The sequence below is a fragment of the Ochotona princeps genome, chromosome 17, assembly GCF_030435755.1.
Source record: "Ochotona princeps isolate mOchPri1 chromosome 17, mOchPri1.hap1, whole genome shotgun sequence".
In the NCBI taxonomy this organism is placed as follows: Eukaryota; Metazoa; Chordata; class Mammalia; order Lagomorpha; family Ochotonidae; genus Ochotona; species Ochotona princeps.
In genome coordinates this window covers 50647929-50671673 of record NC_080848.1, presented here as the reverse complement: position 1 = coordinate 50671673, position 23745 = coordinate 50647929, and the positions used below count along the sequence as shown (strand labels likewise).

Genomic DNA, 23745 nt, shown 5'->3' with positions numbered 1-23745 from the left:
GTGCACCCACCCTGCCCCCATCTCCATGACCTCCCAGAGCCATTCCTGAAAGTGGTCAGTGACAATGTGTTGGAACCACCCTCATGCTCTAGTTTCATGCACCTCTTCCTTTGACCATTGCTTGTCTTACAGTTCATTCCTTCTCCTATTGGGACTTCTCAATTGTCATGTCCCTGTTGCCTTCCCATTGTCCCTCATCTACACACAGGATAACCCACCTCCCTGCCTCATTGGGCGTAAGTGCCAGGTTCAGACCTCATGATTCTGTTGCATCAACTCCTGCCTTCCTGGCCTCTTTCTGGCTTGCTGTACTGATCTGGCAAAACCATAGTTTTGGTGAAATTCAGCTTGCGTATCTGCAACTGAAACTGAATGTACCCAGAGAAGAACCAATTGACGCCGTCTTATGTTCATGGCCTTGAACTTCTAGTAGACTTTTCATGTTTCCCCATTCTATTTTTTCTAATTCAACTAGTTTTTTGCTCTCTTTGATCACTCTTCTACAACTTTACTTTTTCCTTCCCTCAAATATCCAAACTCCCTCTCTCAGTCTCACTCTATGATGCTCTTTTTTTTTTTTTTTTTGCTAGTTTGAAAAAAAATTGGGAACACTAGAATGAAATTTTCATGAGCTTTTGTGTTTACTCCATCTGCATCCAGATTCACAGAGCTCAGCCTTCCATTCCATTGCTCCAGGGGGATTATGTGTGCCATCTTCTGATGCTAACCCTCAGACTGAAACTCATGCTGTTGCTTGGAAACCTAGTCCTCTCACACTTCTCCTCCATTCTAAGGATTTCCTTTTTTACTGTATCATTTCCATCAAACAAAATTCTCGTATCAACCCACTTTTGTAGTCCTCTGTATAGGGAAACTCCTGGATTGTATTTCTTCGCAATGTATTCCACTCTTCTGCTGTGTGATGTTAAATTCACTGATCAGCCTTTTACTCTGATACTCCCCAAAAAAGGAAGTTTAGTGTTTTCAGTGAGCTCCACTTGACCAAATCAAATGGTTATTAATTCTCATCCTATATGACCTGTAGTAGTATGTATCACTGCTTACAACCATGCTCTTGTCCAAGAAGTATTTGTTTCCTCTGGTACCCAGGATACCATTCTTCTATTCTCCCAGCATTGTTGCTTTTCCTGATCAGTATTCATGAATCCTCTGCTTTTTTCCAGCTTCTTACTACAGGAGAACCCTTCCTGTGGATGCCTTTTTTTTCTCTGTATACCCTTTTCCTTGAGAGCTCTTACTGAAATTTCAAGTTTTACAAAGAATCTGTGCCTGAAACCTCCCAACCTTTTCTGTGTGAATTACCAGTCAGAATATCCAAATAACTAGTCATTGATTCAGTCTTGAAGTTCAACAGATGTGTCACATTTTAGCAATACCCAAACAAATCAAATTTCCCTCAGGAACTTACTCTACCCTTATTCTTAACCATAAAAGTCAAAGACAGCTCCATTCTTCCTGTTTCTCAAGCCCCACGTCCTTGGGTAATCTTGTCCCATCTCTTTCTCGCAAATCCAAAACTAATTTATTAACACATCACATTGGCTGTATTTTTTGAAATTTATGCAGAATCAAGCCATTTTTTCGGCCTCCACCACAATCCCTTCTATTAAGTCACTATTTCCTTTGTTATAGAAATAACTCACTGACCTCCTTTTCCACTTTTTTCCAATGCAGCCTATTCAGTACAGCAGCCAGAGTGATCTCATTTTTTAAAAGAGATGTCATCTCTTGCTCAGAAGCTTTCAATAACAACTATTTTTCTGAGAGTAAAAGTCAAATTTTTGTAGGCATGACTACAGGGGACTTGACCCTCTTCACTCATCCATACTCTTCCTGTCTACCCTGTTCCAACATTGCTAGTCTCCACACTGTTCCTTGGTCACACCAGGTAAGCCTTTATCTTGGGGTCTTTGCACTGGCTGTTTCTTCTCCCAAGGAACTGCAAAGTAAAACCCTAATTCTCCTGAGCCTTTTTTTCAGATGTTCCCTTCTTGGTCAGGGCTGACAAGGCCTTCAACTCTGGATACCTCACACTGTCTTAATTGTAATCATAGAACTTATTAAGCATTGATTCTCTTCTATAATCTTCTGTTGTGTCTTGCTGTGTGCTAAGTGGCGGATAGTTAATGATCAAGTAAAATAAAGCCATTGCCTTTGAGATTTCAGGAAAATTCTACTCTGTCATTGTTCTCTGTTAGGCCTCCTGCAAGGATGTAAGGGATCCCTTCTTGACATGAATGAAATTTTTGCTATTGTTTATCTTTTTGAGCTTTCTTCACTTGTTGTAAGTTCTAGTTCAATGAATGTTTCCAGAGAGACCAAACAAGAAATTTAGCATGCTGGTTCCAGGTATTCTATCTCACTATTAATGAGACTTATTGGTTATAGAAAGAACTCAGCCAATCATATGGAGCTGTATTTCCTTCTCTGTATTCACTTGGTGAATTCCCTGGTCACCTGTTTTTCTTTCTAGTATTCTCCTTTCATTACATTACTTGCATGATTTTAACCTGGCAAAGGCCTATAAGGAGTTATATTGACGCTTTGGTCTTGTTGGCAGTAGAAACTCAATTTCTATCAGAAATTTTACCTCAGGAAGCTCACAAACAACTTGACTTAGAAATTCAAGCAAAGTCAGCAGGACTGGGTCTTTCTGCATCTGACAACTCTCTCTTCTCTAGATGGACTCTATTCTAAGGTTTTATGTAGTAGCAAAATGGTCATCAAAAGCTTTAGAATAATAGAAAAGAGAACGCAGAAAAGTTCAGGTAAGATTTTTTTTTGGCATGACTCTGATTGGCCCATATTTGGTTTCATTTTCACTGCTGGATTTTGGAATAGGTACCAAAAGGAGCTGACCTGTTAGGTTGCACAAACCAGCTGAGGGTCACTCAAAAGATGAATTCAATGTCGTGAACTTTATTTTCTTGTTTTATTAAGGTGCCCTGTCACACCATGACTCAGGTGGCCAACCTTACCCGCCTTTGTATATTCATTTATTTATTCGTTGTCTGTGGTCTTCTTTGACTTTTTCAGTCGTTCCATTCGCTATGTCGATGACAGAGGGTATCCTTTCCCGAGAGTGATGAGGATGACTGAACATATAGCACCTGGCACATAGGTGATATTTACAGCAGTTGCATTAGTCTGAAGTCTTCACAGCCCCAAAGAGGAGGACACCTTGTCATACAGGCCCATACAAAGGCTGTCCTTGGGAGCAGAATAGATTATCAGGCGCTCACATGATGGTGGCAGGAGGATGAGATGCCCCTAAGCTACTGTGGAGGACATTATTGATTTATTGGAATGATTTCACAAGTTGGCAAGACACTGAAGCCAGCTATCAGAGAGAAGCAGGAACCATGCACATTCTCCTCCACAAGGAGGTTTACTTGGCTTGGAGATGTTAGCAACAGAAGCAGAATAGAAAGGAGAACTTATGAGTAAGCTGTTGGAGACTCTGCCGACTTTACCAGATGTCAAGGTAGCACATAACATTGGCTCTCTAGTATTAGTCCTTAAACAGTGACCTGCAAAAGGTTGCACATAGCTGCCTGGGCTCTTTCCAGAAGTCTTTCTTTAAAGTCCCAGCAGTGGAATGGCAGCTTTTCTTCCCTGTGCACTTCTGTCACCAGATTGTCTTACCCATCCTGGCCAATGAGAAGAATTGCTTAGACTGGCCTCCCATGGTGTGTCAAGATGTCAGACGGCATGCCAACACCCTTCAGAGCGATCTCCTGGTTATTCTGGAACAAATGAAGGGGAAAACACTGCTCGCCCTTCCAGCAGGCTCAGAAAAAGTGGAATCTATGGATTTTGAAAACGAGACAGAGTAAGTACCGGCAACCTGGTCATATGGCCCTCTGAGATATGGGAGGGGCTGGCTTATCTGAGTGTTTTCATTACCAGTTTTCTGTTCCTGGCTGTGTCCCAGTCTACACACAGCCCGTGTCTGCTCAGTTTACCAACATCCTCGGACTGTGTGTCTGCACAGTTGCTTCCCTTATGCCAATCCCCTTGTACCTGAGTCTTTTAAGGCCCATTACTGAAATGTGTGCTCTTTCTACCATTTGGAATCATGTCAGGAGTGAGAATAAACCACCCCAAAAAGGAGAATGCCTCATCACTGGCAAAGACCCAGCTTCTAATCTGGAAGGCAGCATGCCCGTTCCCAGCATTGACTCAATGCACGGTATCATAAGGCCAGGGCTTCAGACATTCTTTTCCAAGCAGTTGGAGATTTTTCTCAGATTCCTGGGATTTTCATATTTTATGTTCAAACAGACACAAATCTGTGTTTTTTTGGAGCCTGGAGTCCATACCTTTTAATCCCAGTGTGAGCTTTAAAACCTCCATGTAGTGTTCAGTATTTTGTCACAGAAGATTTTAATAGTCACCTATGACACTGTCATCCTGTATCAGAGTACTGGTTCAAGTCCTGGCTGCTCTGCTTCCAGTGCAACTCCCTGCCTATGTTGCTGGAAAAGGATTGGATGACAGTCCAAGAACCTGGGCCCCTGACACACATATGGGGGACCCAGATGGAATTCCATTCTCCTGACTTTAACCTGACACAGCCCTGGCCATTGTGGTCATTTTGGGAGTGAATATGTAGATGGAGGATCTCGTTCTCTCTGTGTCTCTCCCCATCTCTCTGGCACTCTGCTTCTCAGGTGAGTGAAATCATTCAAAACAAAACTCCCAGCCTCCACTTGCCACTCCAGCTTTGAATTATTTTTGTTTGTCTTCTATGGATATTTTTCCCCTTTCAAACCAGGCTAAGGCTGTGAATAATATATTTTTCGTATTTTACCAAGCTTTTCTGTATATTTATGGCCACATGTAACCTCCTCATGTGAGCTCATTCTGCCATATTTCTGGGAGTTTCCCCATGTATTGCTGTAATCATTGTGTTCTCAGGATTCATAAATTGCTCCAAAGAATAAGAAATACAGGCACTGGAAATACACTGTATAATGAATTTTTTTCTGTTGGAAGTAATTTGCTCCTTGTACAATTTTAAGCAATTCCCGGTTAACTGGAAAACTTACTGTGGTTTAATAAAAATATCAATATAAATAAATTAAACTGCCCTCTTCCTGGTCCCTTCATGTTTTAACATAATCACATTCACTGTGTATATATAATAAGTGCTGTTTTCTCTCCCTTTGTTCAGATTTTATATTTTCCCAAAGAGCTGCATCATTCTGGGGGAGATGAGTATGTACCTCCTATAATTACCTAGCCTATATTATCTCTTAGCAAATAAAAATTTAATTTAATCAAGTGAAGGTGGGTTGCTGACATAAAAATGTAAATGATATTCTATCTTTGTTCCTCTCTTCTATTCCTGAGGGGGACAGAAGGAGAAATAGAAAGGTACTCCATCCCCTGATTCACTCCACAAATAGCCACAACAGCCAGGTCAGAACCAGTATGCAAACAGGAACCAGGGACTCCATATACGTCTCCCACAGAGATGACAGGACACAAGTACTTGGGACATCATCTGCCACCTGCCCAGGCACATTAGCAGGGAGTGCAATAGGAAGCAGAGTAGCCAGTCTGATATAGGATACCAATGGCAAAAGCTATTTCATCATAACTCTCCCATGACACCACAATGCTCTGGCCCCTATCTTTCATTCTTGGCCTTTTAAAAAAGAAACCCAAACATTCTTTTATTTTTATTCTTTTTCTGACATCTCTAGGTTATCATGATGAAATAAAGGTTTATGAGCTTCACAGAAAAACCTGGGAATTGCACTCATCACTGGGAAAGTCAGGACACAGTGAACATCAGGATGGTTCTGGCAGGTGACCTGTTGGAGGAGGCTGTAATCTATCCCCTGTTGACTCCAAGGGCAGAACTAAGACCAAAACAAGGAAGTTGCAGGGAGGCAGAGGAAGAACCTCTCTGAGAGAGCAGATCTGCCATGGAGTGTTCTGTGTTGTTAGGTAGGGAGCCTGCTGTTATTCACGGGATTGAAACAAAGGCTTGATGACATGCAAATCTCTTAAATTGGTCTTCAGAATCTTAATCAACCCGTGAATCTGTATGGGTAATCCATACATACACACACACACACATGCACACACACACGAATATTGTTCCAGGGAGTATATCTAAATATTTTGTTGACTACTCAGCAGATTCTGTTACCCAAAAAACTTCTTTGATTCAATGGCGTTTCCCATCTACTTGTTAAGATTTGGGATTCTATTTTGAGGTACCCAAGATTATTTCCACAGATTCCAGGAAATTTGTTTTGTCTTTCATAGCTTGGGTTCCATAGACAAGTCAGTCATCTATGACTTGGAGTCTGCAGTGATCCGATGGAGCCACCAGGTGCAACTGGTGCTCAGAAGAGAGTCTTCTCAGCCACTCCTACAAGGGGAGCACCCCACACCAAAGGTGGAGCTAGAGTTCTGGAAGAAAAGGTAGGCAGGTGCTCAAATCCAGGTGGAAGCTATCTTTTGGAAGATGAGGCTGGGGATGGCCTGGGATATTTAATTTCTGAGCTGGTTCTTCAGTTGTTTCTTATCATCTCTAGGGCACATGGCTCAATGTCATTGGGTTGGTACAGTTTTCTATGGGTGGGAAATGTATATTTTCCTTAAGGTTCAATAGCCATGCTTGGTTTCTTGGGATACCATTAGTCTGTCTGCTGGCACTGTTTCAAAGGCTTTTTCCACTACAAGTCAAATTCATCAACTCTTCTCAGTAGTTTATTCTGAACGTTCATCCCCATTCTCCTTGGATGGTCAAGACTTTATGAGAATCTGTGAAAAGAGAAGTTTTTCAAAGTTGACTGAAAAATGGCCTTTCCTAGGCTCCATTTTGTGGAACCAGCTGTCCAAAAGAAACCCTATCACTGCTCTTGTTCCTGCTTTCTGTATATCCCCCCTTCCTGCTTCCACTTTCCTTGCTTTAATTTGTTTCTCAAAAGATCACAGATGTGGAAGGCAGATGTCGCTGTCCTCAAGTACCGCATGGAGAGGGCCTGTGTCACAAGATGATCTGCCTCTAGGGCTTCAGCCCTGTTTGCACTACATCTTCTCTGTCCACCCTCTGCTGAGATGCCTCCTCTGCTTGCCCGGTTTTTGACCATTCACTGAAGGGCGAGGCCCTTCTCTGGCAGCCTTGCTCTGACAGCACCTCTCTCTTTTCTCTCTCTGCTTCTCTCTCTCTTCTCTCTCTTTTTCTGCCCTCCTGCTCCAACCTTACAGCAAGAGCTAATGACCTCCAGCTGCCAAGCTTTTGAGCCACCAGATGGTCACAGCAGTGCTTCCTGGAGCTGCCCCTTTGAACCTGTGTCCCTGACTCAGGCATTTGCCCTCAATCTCCTGAGAACAGATGTCCCAGCTCAGGGGGCAGGACACAGTCTCTGCTGAAACCCCCCACAGCACAGCTCCTCCCTGTCCACATGAGGATGGGTTGTCACCAGATGAGCCGTGTAGGTTGATACTCACCAGGACACTCCCTTCTTCGTGGTATTGCAGGTCTGAGGATTTGGAATATATTTACAACCAACTGAGAACCGTCGAGGAAAGGGGTATAGCCAGGCTCCTGGACAAGCTTCGGAGCAGCTACCTTCCAGCTTTCAAAACCATGTGCAGAGATATTGCAGCAGGTGAGGACCAGCAAGATTTTGCACAAAGACACTTGACTGGGATTTCTTATTGCGTTAACTTCCCTCTGTTTGAGTTTAAGTCCTTTAACCTCTCAACCTAGCACACTAGAGACCGGTGGAAGAATTCCTTCACTAGAATGTGGGAGAGCAACTACATGAAACTGGGCTCTGCTTGCTGTCCTCCTGGGACCTTGGGCAGCTTCACATGACCTGTCTGTGCTCTGGTACATTTCTGATTCCTGGCCAGGCCCATGTGAGTGAAAGCCCATGCCTGCTGAACTCAGTTAGCCATGCACTATGGATGCATGCACACTGCTGCCTTGTGTGCATTGCTACCTTTTGCTGCCTTCTGCCCTTGACTGAGAAGTCTCTATTCCGCTCCTAACATCTTTTCTGCTTTTCCGTTCCTACTGACAAATGGGACTGCAATTGCCTGGCCATCTGAGCGCCAGACAAGATCAGCCAATGTCAAAATCGCAAAGCCAGCAAAGCCTGTGCTTAGAAATGGGTGAATTTTCCCTCAGTGGTTCACTCTGTTCCTTTCTTCTTTGCTCCCATCGAACTGCCTCTTTGCTCTTCAGTACCGTGGGTCAACATGTACTCTTAAATTTCTTTGTAACTTTATATAATTTAAGTTTCACATACAAAGTCGTTTCGAACATTTTTCCTTTTCTCTGTCTCTTTTTAAATTACAATTTCCTAAGTAAGTTTAAGAAAAAACAAAAACAAAAACCATTGGGGATGGGCAGACAATAATGTTGCAGCTATTAAGCCACTGCTTGGGACAGGAGCCAGTACTGGATCCACTGTTTGGGACAGGAGTCTTGGAATTAAGGCAGCTCCGCTTCCAATGCAGTCTCTTGCTTGTGTGCCCGGAAGGGCAGCAGAAGATGACCCAAGTGCCTAGTTTCCTTCCACCTAAATTTTGGGCTCAGAGCTTCAGCATGGTCTAGTCCCAGGTGTTGCAGGCATTGAAGGAGTGAACCTACAAAGGGAAGATTTCTCTCTCTCTCTCTCTCTCTCTCTCACTGTCACTCTACCTTTCAAATGATTATAGTAAATAAACAAATAAATACTTGAGCCAATCAGAATATATCTTCTCAAAAGAGCAGCATTCTGTGTCCAGAGTCCACCGCATAAGCCTTCATCCACCTTCTCTTCCTTGTTGCATAGGCTTTGGAGACAACTCAGCAAAAGAACTGAAAGTCAGGCTGATGGGATTTCTGACATGAGCAGTGTCACAGAGAACTGGTGTCAGTAGTTGGTCCTTGAGGTCCTTCTGGGAGCAATAGTTCCATTACAGAGGCTGTTCTGCCAGCAGGGAAAACTAGCTTGGAGCAAGATATCTCATGGGGTCCTAGTTTATTACTTCATTGAGAGAGTCTGTATCCAAGAGGAATATGCTCATTTCCCATTTGGATTTCACTTCAGAAGGACAGGTGTCTGAGATAGTGGTGTAGTCTGATAGTCTGAGTGCTAGTTAACATGAGAGTTGATTGTGGGAGACATGCAGACAGGTAATTTGTAAAACGCATTGAAGGATATAACTCTGCCTTAGGGATACTCGTCTTCCATTAATAGTGGTGGTTTAGAGCTTTCATTTTATATAATGTTATTTGAGTTAAACTGGGAGTCAATTTAGATGAAAATATTAAGAAAGCAGCATGAGAGATTGTGTTCAGACACAGTACCTATCATAAAGGAGATATGCAATTGCCTTTAACTTGGGGCTCTAAGATAAAACATGTAGTAAAAATACATTGTGAATTGGTTATTTTAGGCCCTAAGAACATTTTTCACCTTAATAAGTTAATAAGCTATAACCATCCAAATAAAACGATAGTTCTAAAACATGCACTTCCCCAGGCCAGCTTCAAAGAATTGTTTACAGTAGATGGAATCTATACCGGCTATGAAATTAGGAGAAATACTATTATAGAATTATTGAACAAGTGCTACTGTAAAGGAAATTCTTTCTTTTATTGTTTTTTGATACAGTTTAGTTGGCGCTGGGGGTCTCCCTTCCCCCTCTCCGAAGTCCCCCCCCCATTCTCTTCTCTAATCTTACAATGGGTGTCTTTTGTGAATTTTCCCAAGTCCATCATGCTGCCGCTGGAATGTCTCCCAACCATGCAGGAGACTGTCAGTCATTTAAAGGAAAATCTTTTAATGTGTAATTTAATTCTAATGATGGAAAAAAGGAAATTTGATTGGAGGTGTTAGGTGGAGACTTGGTCAGACATTTTGGCAGTGTTTTCCAAGTATAAAAAGATTTTAGAACCCGGTGACTGAGTTTTTCATTTCCAATTTAATTTCAAAACATGTGGCTTTCTTTCTCCTAAATAGATACACTACGAGAATGATTCTTATCAGGCATGACCATGGTAGTTCATTGACTCGCTGATTGACTGAAGAGAGTGGGAGGGAAAGAAATATTTCTAAATCAGAGAACACTTATTGGAAAGCAGAGACAAATAGAGGAGGTTGAAAGATGGAGGGAAATATATGAAGACAGGCTGTCTGAAGGGGGATTGATTGGATACTGGAAATCCTTGGAAAACAGGAAGCAACAGTTCCCTAGAGGGAAAGAACCAGATCAACAAAGACTAAATCTGGGATTTCCCCTCTCTGTTTCTTCGGTCAGGAGTGTGGTTTGGTGCCACCTGGTTGACAACCAAGAGCTTTGGTGGTCTATATGTGTGGGAAGGAAGCCAAAGTCCAGTGGCACGTGGGAACCAGTTTGTGCTAACTTACAGAGGCTCATGAAATGCCCTTGTTTGGCCTCACAAAACATCATCCTAAGCAACCCTCAGTGATGTCACATTGCTAGCTAAAAGTGAGCCGTGAAGGAAATATTGGGAATATTTACACCACAAGATTGGCCAAAGCTACAAATAAAGGCATGTTTCCCCAAATAGCTCCCATTAAGGATTTACCAGCAATTCAGCAGACATTACCATGCAGCTGGCTGTTTACATTTACAGTAACTGCTTACATCCCTGGATTCTGTGTGGATCAAGCATGAATCAAAAATATTTTTAATAAGAATGGGACCTGGCACAATGGCTTAATGGCTAAATCCTTGCCTTGCAAACACTGGGATCACATTTGGGTGCTGGTTCATATCCCTGTTACTCCACTTCCCATCCTTTGCCCTGCTTGTGGCCTGGGAAAACAATACAGAATGGCCCAAAGTCTTGGAATCCTATACCCATATGGGAGACACAGAGGCTGCTCCTGGCTCCTAGCTTTAGATCAGCTCAGCTCTGGCCATTGTGGTCATTAGGGGAATAAACCAGTAGAGGGAAGGTATTTCTCTTTGTCTCTTTCTCTCTGTAAATCTGACCTGCTTTTCCAATAAAAATAAATAAATATTAAAAATAAGAATGAAACAGCAATAAAAACAATACAGCTTTTGAGATAGTGTTAGCAACTACTTACATAATATTTACATTGTATTAGGTAAAGTCATCCACAGGTGTATTAAGGTGTATAGAATTATGTGCATGGGTTATATGCAGAAACTGCATCATTTTATTGAAGGAACTTGAGTGTTTTGGGCATCCTAGGAAGGATCTGGAACTAAACTTACCATGCTCTTCATCCTAAAAGAAATTGAAAGTATACAGTGTTGATTCATCAGTTTCAAGATGCTATTATGAATGTATTCATATCTTCAATTTGTAAAGATGTGAGCTTACCTCTGTCTGTCTTCCTGTCCTCACTGGATTTTAAGCAGTCAGGTAGACAAACACCTTCTGGTTCATTGTCCCAGGTACCTACAAAGCTAGGCCAGGTCAAACAGGGAGCAAGGAATTCAATCCATGTCTTCTGTGTACCTTCACGGGGACCCAAATACTTGAGCCATCTACTTCTGCCTCTTAGGGTAAGCGTGAGTAGGGAGCCAGAGTCTGGAGCTGGAGCAAGAAATCAAATTCAGCTACTTGAGTTATAAGCATGACCGAATCTTAATCAAACAGCCATCCAGAATTTGGTTTTTTAAAAGGTTTTAAAAATGGAGTATCACAAGGAGAAAGTTCCTCTGGTATGAAGAGCCCAGCCCCCTTTCCCACACAGCACCCATGATAACAAAAGTATGAGCTTGTTACCAAGTCTGTTGGGTTCTGAGATCCATCCGTCTACACCACGGTTCTAGTAATCATCAGCTCCTTCGCTTTAGCTGGTCAACATGCAAATCAACATCTCATGACATTTGATTTTTAACAAGTCTGTCCATATGCTGCCTCCCACAGACTCATCTGGGATATAAAGTGCAAACCTACACATTGGCACACCCCCGGGCATACCCCTCCAGCCAGGAATGCAGTAAAACAGACCTAGGGCATTGTTCCTTTTGCCCAGCTGCATAGGGCTGGTCGGCTCAGTGGATGACCTCTAGGCAAGTTGTTCAGCAATTTGTATTTTCTCTTCAAAATGAGAGTATCTCACAGGTAGATGACAGAAGAGGATACTTCAAAATATTCTTCGAGAAGTTGAATTAAAAAGAAGCTGATTTGCATGCAAAATATATTTGAGATATATATATATATGAATAGCTTTATATGCATATATATGCATAGCATATGCAATATATATGCATAGCTTTTTCATGATATGCATTTTCCATGGACTTATTTTTATTATTATTTGATTTTGAGGATCTTTACATTGTTGATTAGGGCATAAAGGGTCAAGGGCTAGAGGAAAGTGGGTAAGACCATTGTTTCCGCATACTCTTTTTCTCTTCCTGTATCTGGTGGAAGAGAAAGATAAAGGGAGAAGCCATACCCAGCCTCCTAGCCACCCCAGGGTTCCCGATGTGGGGCATGCTCTGAGGGTACGGCTCAGGTGGCTTTGATCATTCAACAGTTCTTGAATTGCTGCCAGTCTTGCCATTCCAAGCACGATGAAATCTCTCCAGAATCCACTGGCTGACATAATCCACTTTAGAGTCTCAGTTTGCCAAGATTTTAACTGCCAACACGTGGCTAGGGTGGTTGATCAATTTGTTCTGTCCTCTGTTCTGTTATGGTACCAGGTGTCCTCTGCAGGCTCCAATGGACTGCCGTATTCTCCATGTACTTCTGCATATGCTGTCCACTACTGCATCTGAGCCACTGAGGAGGCTCAGCTCTGACACATGCACTCCACAGTCAGACCATGGAACCTGCAATTCTCTTCATGCTTGGGGTTCTGAGTCCAGTGGTTCAGTTGGGAGAATCCCCAAAGAAACTTTATCTGAGATGATCCCAGACCTGATTTTTGTGTGTGCTTGCCAGTACACAGTCCGGCACAGTCTGTCGCCCCAATCAGCTTATGCATATGCTGGTGGCTGCAATTGCTGGGTCAGTTCTGTTTCCAGCCCTGTCTTCTACACAAACCAATGGGTGTTGCAGTCCTGCCTGATCCTGCCCACTAAACACTCAGCCCTCACACAAACCAGTGGGAGCTGCAGCCTAGTCGGAGTGACCCACAATAACCCCCGCCAGGCCCGCCCCCTGCTCTGGTTCCCATGCTTGCCGGTATGTATAGCAGATTGGTTCAGCCTGTCCCACATCCCATTCAGCTTTAATATATGTCAATGGGCATTGAAGCCTAGTTCAACCCAGCCAGCCCTACTATCCAGCCCACACACATGCTAGTGGTTGCCACTCTGTCTAACCATGCCTGCCCCAGTCCTGGTTCCCATGTTCACCAGTGGGAGTGGCAACCCAAGAGGGAGGTGCCCACTGTTTTCCTACTGGGCCCACTCCTACTCCTGGATCTTGCACTCTCCAGGTGGTTCTGCAGTTTAACTTGACAGAATTTGCCCCCTGTGGCAGCATCTACCAGCTAATGCTGCACTAGTAGCAGCAGTCAACCAGCCTGGTTTTTCCCTGATCCATGTCACATGAGGCCAACTGATGTTATAGCCTTGCCTGGTCTGGTCTGCCCCCATTCCAGCTCACGCTCAGCAGTGGGAATGGTGATCCAGCAGGGGAGCCCCATGCATCCCCACTACCGGCTTTGCCACCTTTCCCCATGGGTCTCACGTGTGCTGGTTGGGTGCTATAGCCCAGTCTGGCATGGCCTGCCTCACCTTGGCATTTGCCAGTGGGTGCTGTAGCCTGGTGAGGACTACAGCCAAGTAGAAGGCCTGATTCTGCAGGGACTGTAAAAAGTTTTGCAGCACCAAATTTATCTTTAATTCTATGTTCCATGAAGTTTTTGGAGTACCCTGTTATATCTAGTGGTTAGGAAAACTCCTGGAGTATTGAAATTGTTTACTACATAGTGTCTATTCAAGTTTCCTTTAATATGAGTCATATGCTAGAACTATACTGCAGCATAAAACCATATGCTCTCACAGAATACTGCCTGACTCTCAGCCTGGGTAAGAACAAGGCTACAGGACTCAGTTTGTTCCCAGGGCTTCTGCATTCACTAAGGGCTCTGTAGATGTTACTACACACTGCCTCTGGGTTGTCCATTTACTACTCTCTGCTGTCCTGAGACAGCACATCAAAGATTCTCCTGATTTCTTGGCTGTGTTCACAGGTGATAACAGGAGAATTTCCTGGTTTTGGAAACCCAGCAGAACCTTGCTATCACAGTCCATGCTGCTTCTCTGTACCCCCTGTGTCTTCTGCCTTACAAGACTTCCCTGAGATTCTCTAATAACAAATACTCTCAGAGACACCAGTGCTTACCAAACTCCTGCTTTGGTCTGGGCGCTATGCTAATATGTCCAAAAATGAAGGCTGCATTTTGCTACCTTCAACCTTCACAGGGACCCTTTAAGTTGGTCATTGCTAGATGTGTTGCTGGGATTTGGAGAGGGACACAATGCCCAAGGTCACAGAGTGGCTAACCATCAGGGTCAGCCTTTGAAGAAAGATCTTCATGATTCTAAAGCTCATCTTCTGTCATTTATATTATCTCAGAGATAAAAGTTTCAAAATCATCAGCAAATATCCCTGTTTACAGAACAAGTTGTCTATTACACATTGTGCGTCAGATGGGAGCTGGAAGGGCCAGGAAGAAGGCCTCAGAACAGATCCTCATGGCTGTGGGCTCTCCGAGTTTCCATACATCCCCACCGCAAGCTGGGAGGGTCTCTGGAGGCATCCTGCTCTGCTTGTTGCTCTCTGGATTGAGGATGAGTTTGTAATCTGAGATTCTCAGATCCTGCTCTCCCTGGGAGCTAGGGCTCCAGCAGGTGGGCAGCACCTCTAGCAGGGAGTGGTGATGGTCTCCAATTCCTTCCAGCTCTAACGGAAGCACAGGACATCCACGTGCACCTGCTGCCTCTCCAGCACCACCTGGAAACCCTGGAGAGCATAGAATTTCCCAAGTTGAAACCTCGGCTGCCACCTTTACTTCATGTGGTGTGTCTGATCTGGGCCACCTGCAAGGGCTACCGCTCCCCAGGGAGGCTCACAGTGCTGCTCCAGGAGATTTGCAACCTTCTCATTAAGCAGGTGAGTACCTCCTCCCCTCTCCCTGCTCCTGGCATTTCCAGGAACATCTCTTCTCCTGGGGCGGGGGAAATGGGATGGGGGGATGCTATTGGCACTGAGTCCCAGGAAAAAGAAAAATTGTGCATTTATTTTTCCCAGCAGGAGATTCATGATGGTCTAAAAGAGTTCTCACACCTGAATTATTTTACTCTCACAAGTCAATAATTGACAAAGAGGTTATATCTTGGCTGGAGCCAAGGATAGGGACAGTAAATTTTAAACTCTTGAGTGATTGGTATTCAGTCCAAGGCAAAATCAAAGTTGGAGCCTCCGGAGCCTGTGCTTAAAATTTGGGCCTACCCACTTGTTAGCCGTGTGTACCAGGTCCAGTTGCTTGCCTTCTTTGTGCCTCACTCTTCTGCACAATAGTGCCAATAAGAGGACACATCTCGGGGTCTCTGGGACATTTCCCAGCTCCAGTGAGGTAAAACATATGCCTTCACTTGGTAAGAACACAGCAGCTGTAAGCTATGGGGAAGCAATTTATTGGATTGTACACTTCATTCTCCTCATCCTAGGAACTCTTTGAAGTACCAGATAGGACAGTGTAAGCCTCAGGGAATGGCCGTTGAGGAGATTTGAGCAACCTTCCTCTCCAGTTGGCAACCTCATATCTGAGGGGCTGTGACCCTGAGAAGAGGATGAATAACTAATATCCATGGAGCCCTTTGCAAGGTTACAGACTGCTAATACACATGTGATCTTGGTCCATTGTTACTTGAACCCTGGGGATGGGCAGGGAAGGTCTTACCATTCCTTTCAATAATAATGACTAAGGCTCAGGAACATAGATTGGCTTTGCCCAAGGACACCCAAGCCAGGACTATTCTGGCTTGAAAGGGTTAGGAAACCCAACTTAAATTACCATCAACAAAAAGAAAACAAATGGCTGCTCTACCTTGAAAATGAAGTGATACTCACTTCAACGCTTACTGACTATACTGTGACTAGGACCCAGGACCTGGTTCTCTCTGTCTTCCCTGTGGTTTCCATCCATGGATCCAGCTTCCCAGATGTCCAGGCATAGGTGTCTTGGGAAATAATTACATTCCAAAGAATTTTCTTTCTTTCTTTCTCTTAAGATATACTTATTCATTTGATAATTAGTTATAGAAAGAGAAAGGGAGAACAGAAAGATATCTTCTAACCACTGGTTTACTCCCAAAATGACTGCAACAGCTAGGGCTAGGTCAGGTCAAAACCAGGATTCCGAAACTCTGTGTGGGTCTTCCATACAGGAGGAAGGGATGGATGCTTGGGCCATCTTCTACTACTTTCCCAGATACATTGACAGGGAGCTGGATTGGAAATGGAATGACCAAGGCTCAAACCAATACTCCAGTGGCACTGGCAGAGGCTTAGTCAATTGCACCACAGTGCCAGCACCAGATCCAAAGAACTCTTGCACTCAAATTATTTTTCTGTGGAAAGCCAGTAAGTCACAAAAGAACACCTGTCCCAGCTCCAGCTGGCCAAGTAGAAGTCCCATTATGACTTCTTATTCATCCCTGTTGCTGAAGGTCACAAGGACTATCCAGCTTGAACCCAGGCCACAATCCACCTGTGGAATGGAAGGTTGAGTTCAGAGTTTCCTGTATTATGCACATGAACAATATCCCTGGGACTGTGTCTCTCTGCAGCATCAGTATAAGCAACATTATGAGATGTCCAACACTTGAGACCAAGTTTGGTGACACTCATATCTGTGCATTACAGGCCTCTGCATACCTGAGCCCAGAAGACCTCCTGAGAAGTGAAGCAGAAGAAAGTCAGAGAAAACTTGAAGTTGTTTTAGACACCTTGACGTTTTTTAAGCAGGTGTTTCAGGACAGAAGAGAGCATCTCCATACTTATTTCAAAGAAAGCCTACAAGTCAAGGAGTGGGATTTCCAGTCTTCCTTGGTCTTTGTACGCCTAGACAACTTCCTGGGACGGATGCACATGGTGGCGGTGAGTTTGCTGGCCCCTGCCTGGCATAGGAGCAAGCCATATGGAGATTCACAATGTGGGAAAGGAAAATGAACAATGCAGTCTGGTGGCCAGAACTCATAGGAAGGGGTCCATCATTAGCTACTAGGAAATCACCAAGAACATACTGGTGGTTGTGTTAGTTCAAGTGACATAAGCCAATCCCAAAAGGACAAATATCTGTTCTCTCTGTTAGAAACCTTCATGCCAAGTACAAAACAAATAGATACATAGCTGAGCAAGTTTATACATGTATTCTCATTGATGAACCGTAGAATGGAGACTAGCACACTAGGAAGTGAAGATTTGTTGCAATAGGCAGCTCTACTCTTTAATAAAGGAATTCCCAGTGGAATAGTTAAATATGCCTTGACAATATGATGCTAAATTTTCTTTTTCTGTGCCTACAATTCCATGATGTATTTAGATAGCATAATATTAAAGTTGCAATTATCATGAAAGGACTACACTACTGTAATAATATGGAGGGAAACGGTGAGGGGATAAAGGGAAGGGGTAAAGCATAGAGCAAGGGGGCAAAAATGTATCATAGAAAATAACACAAATAATTTTTAAAAAGGAGTTTAGGAAACTGTGATCATAAACACATTTAGAAAGAGACCAGGGACTCAGTCAAGTAATTCATCTGACTTTCAAGTCTGCGCCATCTTTCAAGCCAACTATGAGTAAGAAGTCTGGTGTTGTTTCCAAACAACACCCAAAACTAGTTGGAAACATTATTATAGAACTCCCCCAAAACCGGTTCACTCACCCAAAGTACAGAAAGCCAATCACCAACATCGAGGTGGTAAAGAATATATATATATATTGCAAGCAGAGCAAGGAGCTGGGCAGCTGATGCTTAATTCTAGGACTCCCCGAGGAGTTAGAAGTGAAGGTTCTTATAGGCAATTATGGCTGAGAGGTGTGTGCATGCAAGGTTCTTAATTGGTCAGCAATGCTGTGGTCTTTAGGGAATTTATGATGACCTGGTTGCGGGAGTTATTAGATTGCAGTTACAGGATTTCCTTCTAGACAATACTGGCCATTAAGGTTCTTATCTTTGGGGAAGCTAGAGTCCAGGAATTTGAAGCCTAGAAGGCCAGCTGGATCACTCCCTTAAGTCAGTGAATTCCGTTTGATAAAAGGCAGACAAGGAGACTTTGTCTAAGAGAGACAGACTATGACACCAGGGGCTAGCAGAATGGGCATGGATCTGGGCCATGCATTTATGTTATAGGGGTTCAGCTTCAATGTGACAGTGGAAGTGAGCAGAGCTGGATGTGGCTGTCCATATGCAGATCTGCCTAATTTGAATTTTTCCCAAGTGTCCCCACTTTGTAGGTGGATCCCAAAACAAAAGAAGCACTGGTTCTGCTCAAAGCTATTTCTTGCTTTCCATTATTTAAAATTAATGTGAACTTTAAGTGCCTGGGTAAGGAGACATGAGACCTTTTCATTTGATTGTCTCAGTTCCCAGAATTTAGCATGGTTAATGGATGTTTTAACATTTTAGCCCCATATATTTGCTGTTAAGACTTTGTGGGGAAGGTGATAGGCATAATAAAATAAAATATATCCTGGAGCCAGCATTGTGGTCCAGCAGGTTTACTGCTGTTTGCAGTACCAGGGTGGCATATGAGCACTGGTGAATGAGATCTAGTTTTGGTCCAACTCCCTGCTGATGTGCCTGGGAAAGTAACAGAAGATGACATGAGAGCTTGGGTCCCTACCACACATGTGGGAGACCTGGATGGAATTCCATGCTCCTGGCTTCACCGTGCTCCAGATGAATATTCTGTGCATAGATTTACAAAATAAATATATCTCTTCTTTCCATCTCCCATGAACTTTTTGAAGGACCATTGTATTAAATGTCATAATTAAGTAAAATTGATCTGTTGTTGAGAGCAAGAAAGAGGGGCTACCTTAATTCCATGGGGCTCTGTAGAATAAGTAGGAAGCCCAAGAGGAAATCAGTTCTTCACAGAAGAAAGAATTTAACAGGATAGAATGAGAAATATATGTGCATGTGTGTGTGTGTGTGTGTGTGTGTGTGTGTGTGTATGAGAGAGAGATGGAAGCCAGGTCTCAGGAAAGGCGCACCTTCGATACTTCATCAGGACCATGGGGAGTATGAATGATCGATATCCAGCTTTATCCTAAATGCCTCCTTTTTCAGCACGGCTCAAAGTACAGCTTCTCCTCCTAATCTCAAACCCATGCTTCTCTTCCACATTAACTCCATTGCCCTTGTTCACCCGGAGGTGATGAATGGATATCCTGTCTCCAACATATTCTTGGCCTGGGCTGGAATAATTGCCTTTACCACCTGGCAGCTGTGACATTTTCAGGATGCCTAGTCCACTGATGGCTCTCCGATGCCACCAGAGCACCACTCAAACAGCATTGCTTGGGCTGAGTCCTCCGACCCCATGCTAATGATGTGACTTTGCTTATAGAGAGCTATTCTAACATTAGGGCACCTAATCTACTGGGTATAGTTAGGACACACCAGAGCAGAAATGGCCATCACCTCCCCCGAAGTCATTACCCTCACAATAATCCTTTCCCAGGCTTCTCTTTCTGAATCGAGGCTACTGCTGCATAAAAAAATGAGTTGCCCCAGTTTAATTAGAGGATGAGGATGATACCACTAGGTTCCCTATTTTTCTGCAGCTTCCCCTCTTGTGACCTGTGGCTTAACATCCTGGCTCCTGCGCACAGCTGCCCCACCATCTCTTTTGTTGTCCGTCTCCCAAACATTTGCTCAGACTCACTGCTCCCTTGCCCTCTGCTGTCTTCCTCCTCTGCCATCTCCCCCTGCTCAGCTCAGTGCAGCAGGCTGGGGGACAGACAAGGGATTGTCTTCTGGCATATTTCACGTAGCCTTTTGCTTCCCATTCTGTGTATGTCTGTGATCAACGCCTGTTTGAAATGGGATTAATCTGCTCCTTCCCAGCAAGAACGTGTGTGAGCTTAGTCTTCTGCATCATCTGTTCAGAGACAGTGTGTGACCATTGAGACGATGGTGGCAACCACGCATGCATGTGGCTGCCTGCCAGCTCCAAGGGTTTTATTGTGAAGGGCTGGTTTGTAACCTCCACGGTTCTCCCCAACTTTCTGTCCTTAGTAGTTCATTGTTGTTGGTGTTAACCTTTTGCTGTTTGCCCCAAGAGGGTTCAAGTGACCAGATCTATTCTTCCCTTTTGGGTGTTTAGCCAAGTGAAGGAGAATGGATGTGGGGACTGCAGCTTGGTAGATGTGCGTGACTGTTGACTTTTCAGCAGGGCTGCAGTACCTGGAGTGATATCACCGTTCACCTCTTCCACAAAACAACCATGGTGCAGCTCATGTCTTACACAGAGAACCCCCGTGGAGAGAGGGAAGAAAACCAAGGAGCTAGCATGTTTTAAGAACCTATGTCATGCCGTGACTTGTGTCCTTGTGTTGTAAGAACTGCTTATCAATACCTTACTTAAACCAAAAAGCACAACTGAAACTGTCCTGGCTCAGAGGGGTGACTGAAGCCAGTATCTGGGGTGGGATGTCCCAAGAATCGTCTCTTCACAAACTGCTGTCCGCCGGGGAGCTGTAAAAGTCTGTTTCCCTCCTTCTTTCTCTTCTTCCTTTCACTCTTCTCACTTCCCTTCTCTTTCCTGCCATTCCTTTTGTTTCCCTTCCTTCCCTTTCCCTCCCCTTTCTTGCCCTTTCTCTCATTTTAAGGGCTCCGAACCAGCTTTATGGGTTCATTCTCCCTGGTGTGTTCTATTCTGCCACCTATATACCATAGGATTTCTAAGTCTTTTCACCTAAATAACATATTACATAAACGTGCGTGAAATGATGATCCCTTTCCATGAAAAGTTCTTATTTCACCTGAGGACTTACTAAGGAGATCCCAAAAGTACACAGAATCTTTGCAAGTTGAACAATCAAAAATATCAAAGAAAAACTGAGTCATTCAGTTGCCTCTGGATTGCTTGTGTTGTGCTGCTCCCCTCCTTCACATCAGTGTACACACACACACACACACACACACACACAAACACACACACACACATTCATTTTGGTGTGACAGTGTTGTAGATTCTGCAGATCCCCTGTTGATATTTCCGCCTGCAGCCTCTCGCCTGCAAACAATGCAGGAAGCATCTTGGAGAGAAATCTCATCTCTTTCGTTACAAAATTGCTGTAAAGATGTGATTCACTTGGAGACAAAATGATGTCCTGCTGAGGCTCTGTGCGAAGTGATTAGTGGCAATATAGGTAAACCAGCTGACCTAAGACACACGGCGCTGCCTTCAGCTCCTTCCCCTGGCTCCAGCCCATCACCAGCCTCCTTTCATTCTGATCCTAATTGGGCCAGCTCCCCTCTTAGCCCGGCTCCAGCTCATGTTCGCATAGGAGACCATTAGCTGCAGAAGGTCCGTGACAGTCGAAAGGTAAAGAAAACAGTCTTTTCTCCCAATGACCTTTTGAGATTTTCACCTATGAATGTCTGCTTTGTGCTCACCCTTAATGAATTCCGAAGACATTTCTTTTAAGAAGGAAAGCATAACCTGTCCTTGGAGAAAGGCATTGCTCCTGGTGGAGCTTGTCATTGTCCCTGATTCAATCTTCACTTCACAGACCAGAGTGAGACTGAAAGCCTCCCCTACATCCCCACATCCTCACATTCCCACACCTGTCACCACCAGTTAAATGTCGCAGAGCTGTTTGTAACAATGAGACCCCAAACAGGCAGTCAGCTGCCAGGGACTCCAATATGATTTACAATCCCTGTCACCAAAGAGGTCTCTTTCAGGAGCTGAAATGCACGGAACATCTACCAACTTCAAGATGGCCTTAGTTAGAGTGGCTACCATTTTCTGAAGTCCTGCCAAGGCTCTTTCCACATGACTTGATAGGCCCATAGCAAACTATCAAACTCTGGGATTGTTTTCTCTCATCCAGCTTTCCTTGTTTCATCAGCTGCTCTTTGGAAATCATGGTTAGGTCCTTTGTTGTCCACTTGTGAATGTTACTGCTAAGTCAGAACACAAGCGTATATGTCCGTTCACTCCACAAACGACTGTTCAGCGGCAGGAGCTCTCCCAGACACTGCTAATGCCAGGCTTCCTTTCAGGGGTACTTGAGCCCTATTGGAACAGGAAGTAGGCAAATGATGAGATATGAGATCATATATTCCTCGTATGCTTTTGTTAAGTGCCTCAGTGAACATTGTGTGCATCTCTTTTAAAAGCTTTATTGTATTCATTTCAAAGACAGAGTGACACAGAAAGGTGGAGCTATCTTCCATTCACTGGTTCACTCCTCAAATGGCTACGATGGCCAGGCCAAAGTCAAGAGCTTGGAGCTCCATTTATGCTTCCCACATGGGTGACAAAGGCCCAATTACTTGGCTCCTCACCTGCTGCTGTCCCAGATGCTTTAGCTGAGATATGGGTTAGAAGCAGAGCAGCCGGAAGTCGAACCAGCACTCTGCTATGGGATGCCAAATACATCCCTCCACAAATAATTTGGCATAACATGATAGGGTTATAAAAACCTCAAAGAAAGCTAAAACAAAGGGGAAAGAAGACATCAAGGTTAAGACCAGGAAAGGACGTCCTTGGGGGAGGAGGAGAGGGAAAGGCTCCAGACTTTGACTGAATTCCAAATGGGTGTGTGGTCCGCCAAATGGTTATGAAGTTTGAGCAAACAAGCAGGTACTCATTGTTCTCACCAGCAGATTCTCCTTCCCCAGACAGAATGAGCACACGTTGCTCTGCTTCCTGTGATTGACCTGTTAGATTGCAGATGAAACGCCTTCCAAGTGATCGCCCAAGAGCATGCCTACAGTATTCCGGAGAAATAAAAGAGTGAAACAGAATTAGCATCTAGCTTCCCGATATAATCACACATAACTAGATGCATCTGTATTTTAAACTGCTTAGAGCCTGCATCTTACAAATTGAAACTGACATCCTCGGAATTGTGAGGCGTGAGCACTGAGGTTCCGTTCCGTAGCACAAATACGTTTTCCTATAAAACCAGTCACAACTAAGCACCTTGTGCGAGACTTGCGTTATGATGGCAGGCAATTCCACTTCAACAACATTCAGTTCCTTTCTCCTTCCAGTATCCCAGGTTGGAAGGTCTTGTGAAGTATTGGCTGCTCGGTATCCCGCTGTTTCTGGTTTGGGTGCATGTCTCCTTTTCTTCAGCCACTAGGCTTCATCTTCTCTCCTCCCCGTCTTTAGCCACTCGCTGCTGGCTACTCCACATCAAGGCTGAGAGATTGTTCAATGGCTGCCCAAGCCTGTCTGGGTACTCTCCTGGCAAAGCTGAGGCAGATAGTCATTGCCCTCAACTTCTCAATGTGTCTGCCATGACCACTGGACTCAGTGTCCCAGAAAGAGAAAGAAGCTAGGAAATCCTGACCGTGGCCATTGGCAATGAGAATTTCCTGGAGCAGTATTAGAAATAGCTGGGTTTTGCCACAGCACTGGCATCATGCACCCTGTTCTTGTCCTTTAGACCCCCAGGGTGGAAGAACCCCTTGCAAGGGTCCACAAGGGTGACCTTGACCTTCCTCTTTCCTGTTGAAGGTCATGTAGTAGATCAGAGTTTGCAACAGG

At 44.1% G+C, this 23745-nt stretch overlaps 1 protein-coding gene across 1 annotated transcript in view; it reads left to right on the top strand.

Moving 5' to 3' along the window:
- DNAH9 (dynein axonemal heavy chain 9) overlaps positions 1–23745 on the top strand; it is a 305997-nt gene that overhangs the window by 4408 nt on the left and 277844 nt on the right. Inside the window, exons 2-6 of the mRNA XM_058676055.1 lie at positions 3657–3853; positions 6304–6462; positions 7525–7655; positions 14904–15115; positions 16871–17104. Coding sequence (XP_058532038.1) covers positions 3657–3853; positions 6304–6462; positions 7525–7655; positions 14904–15115; positions 16871–17104 — 933 coding nt within the window. The remainder of the gene's footprint in view (positions 1–3656; positions 3854–6303; positions 6463–7524; positions 7656–14903; positions 15116–16870; positions 17105–23745) is intronic.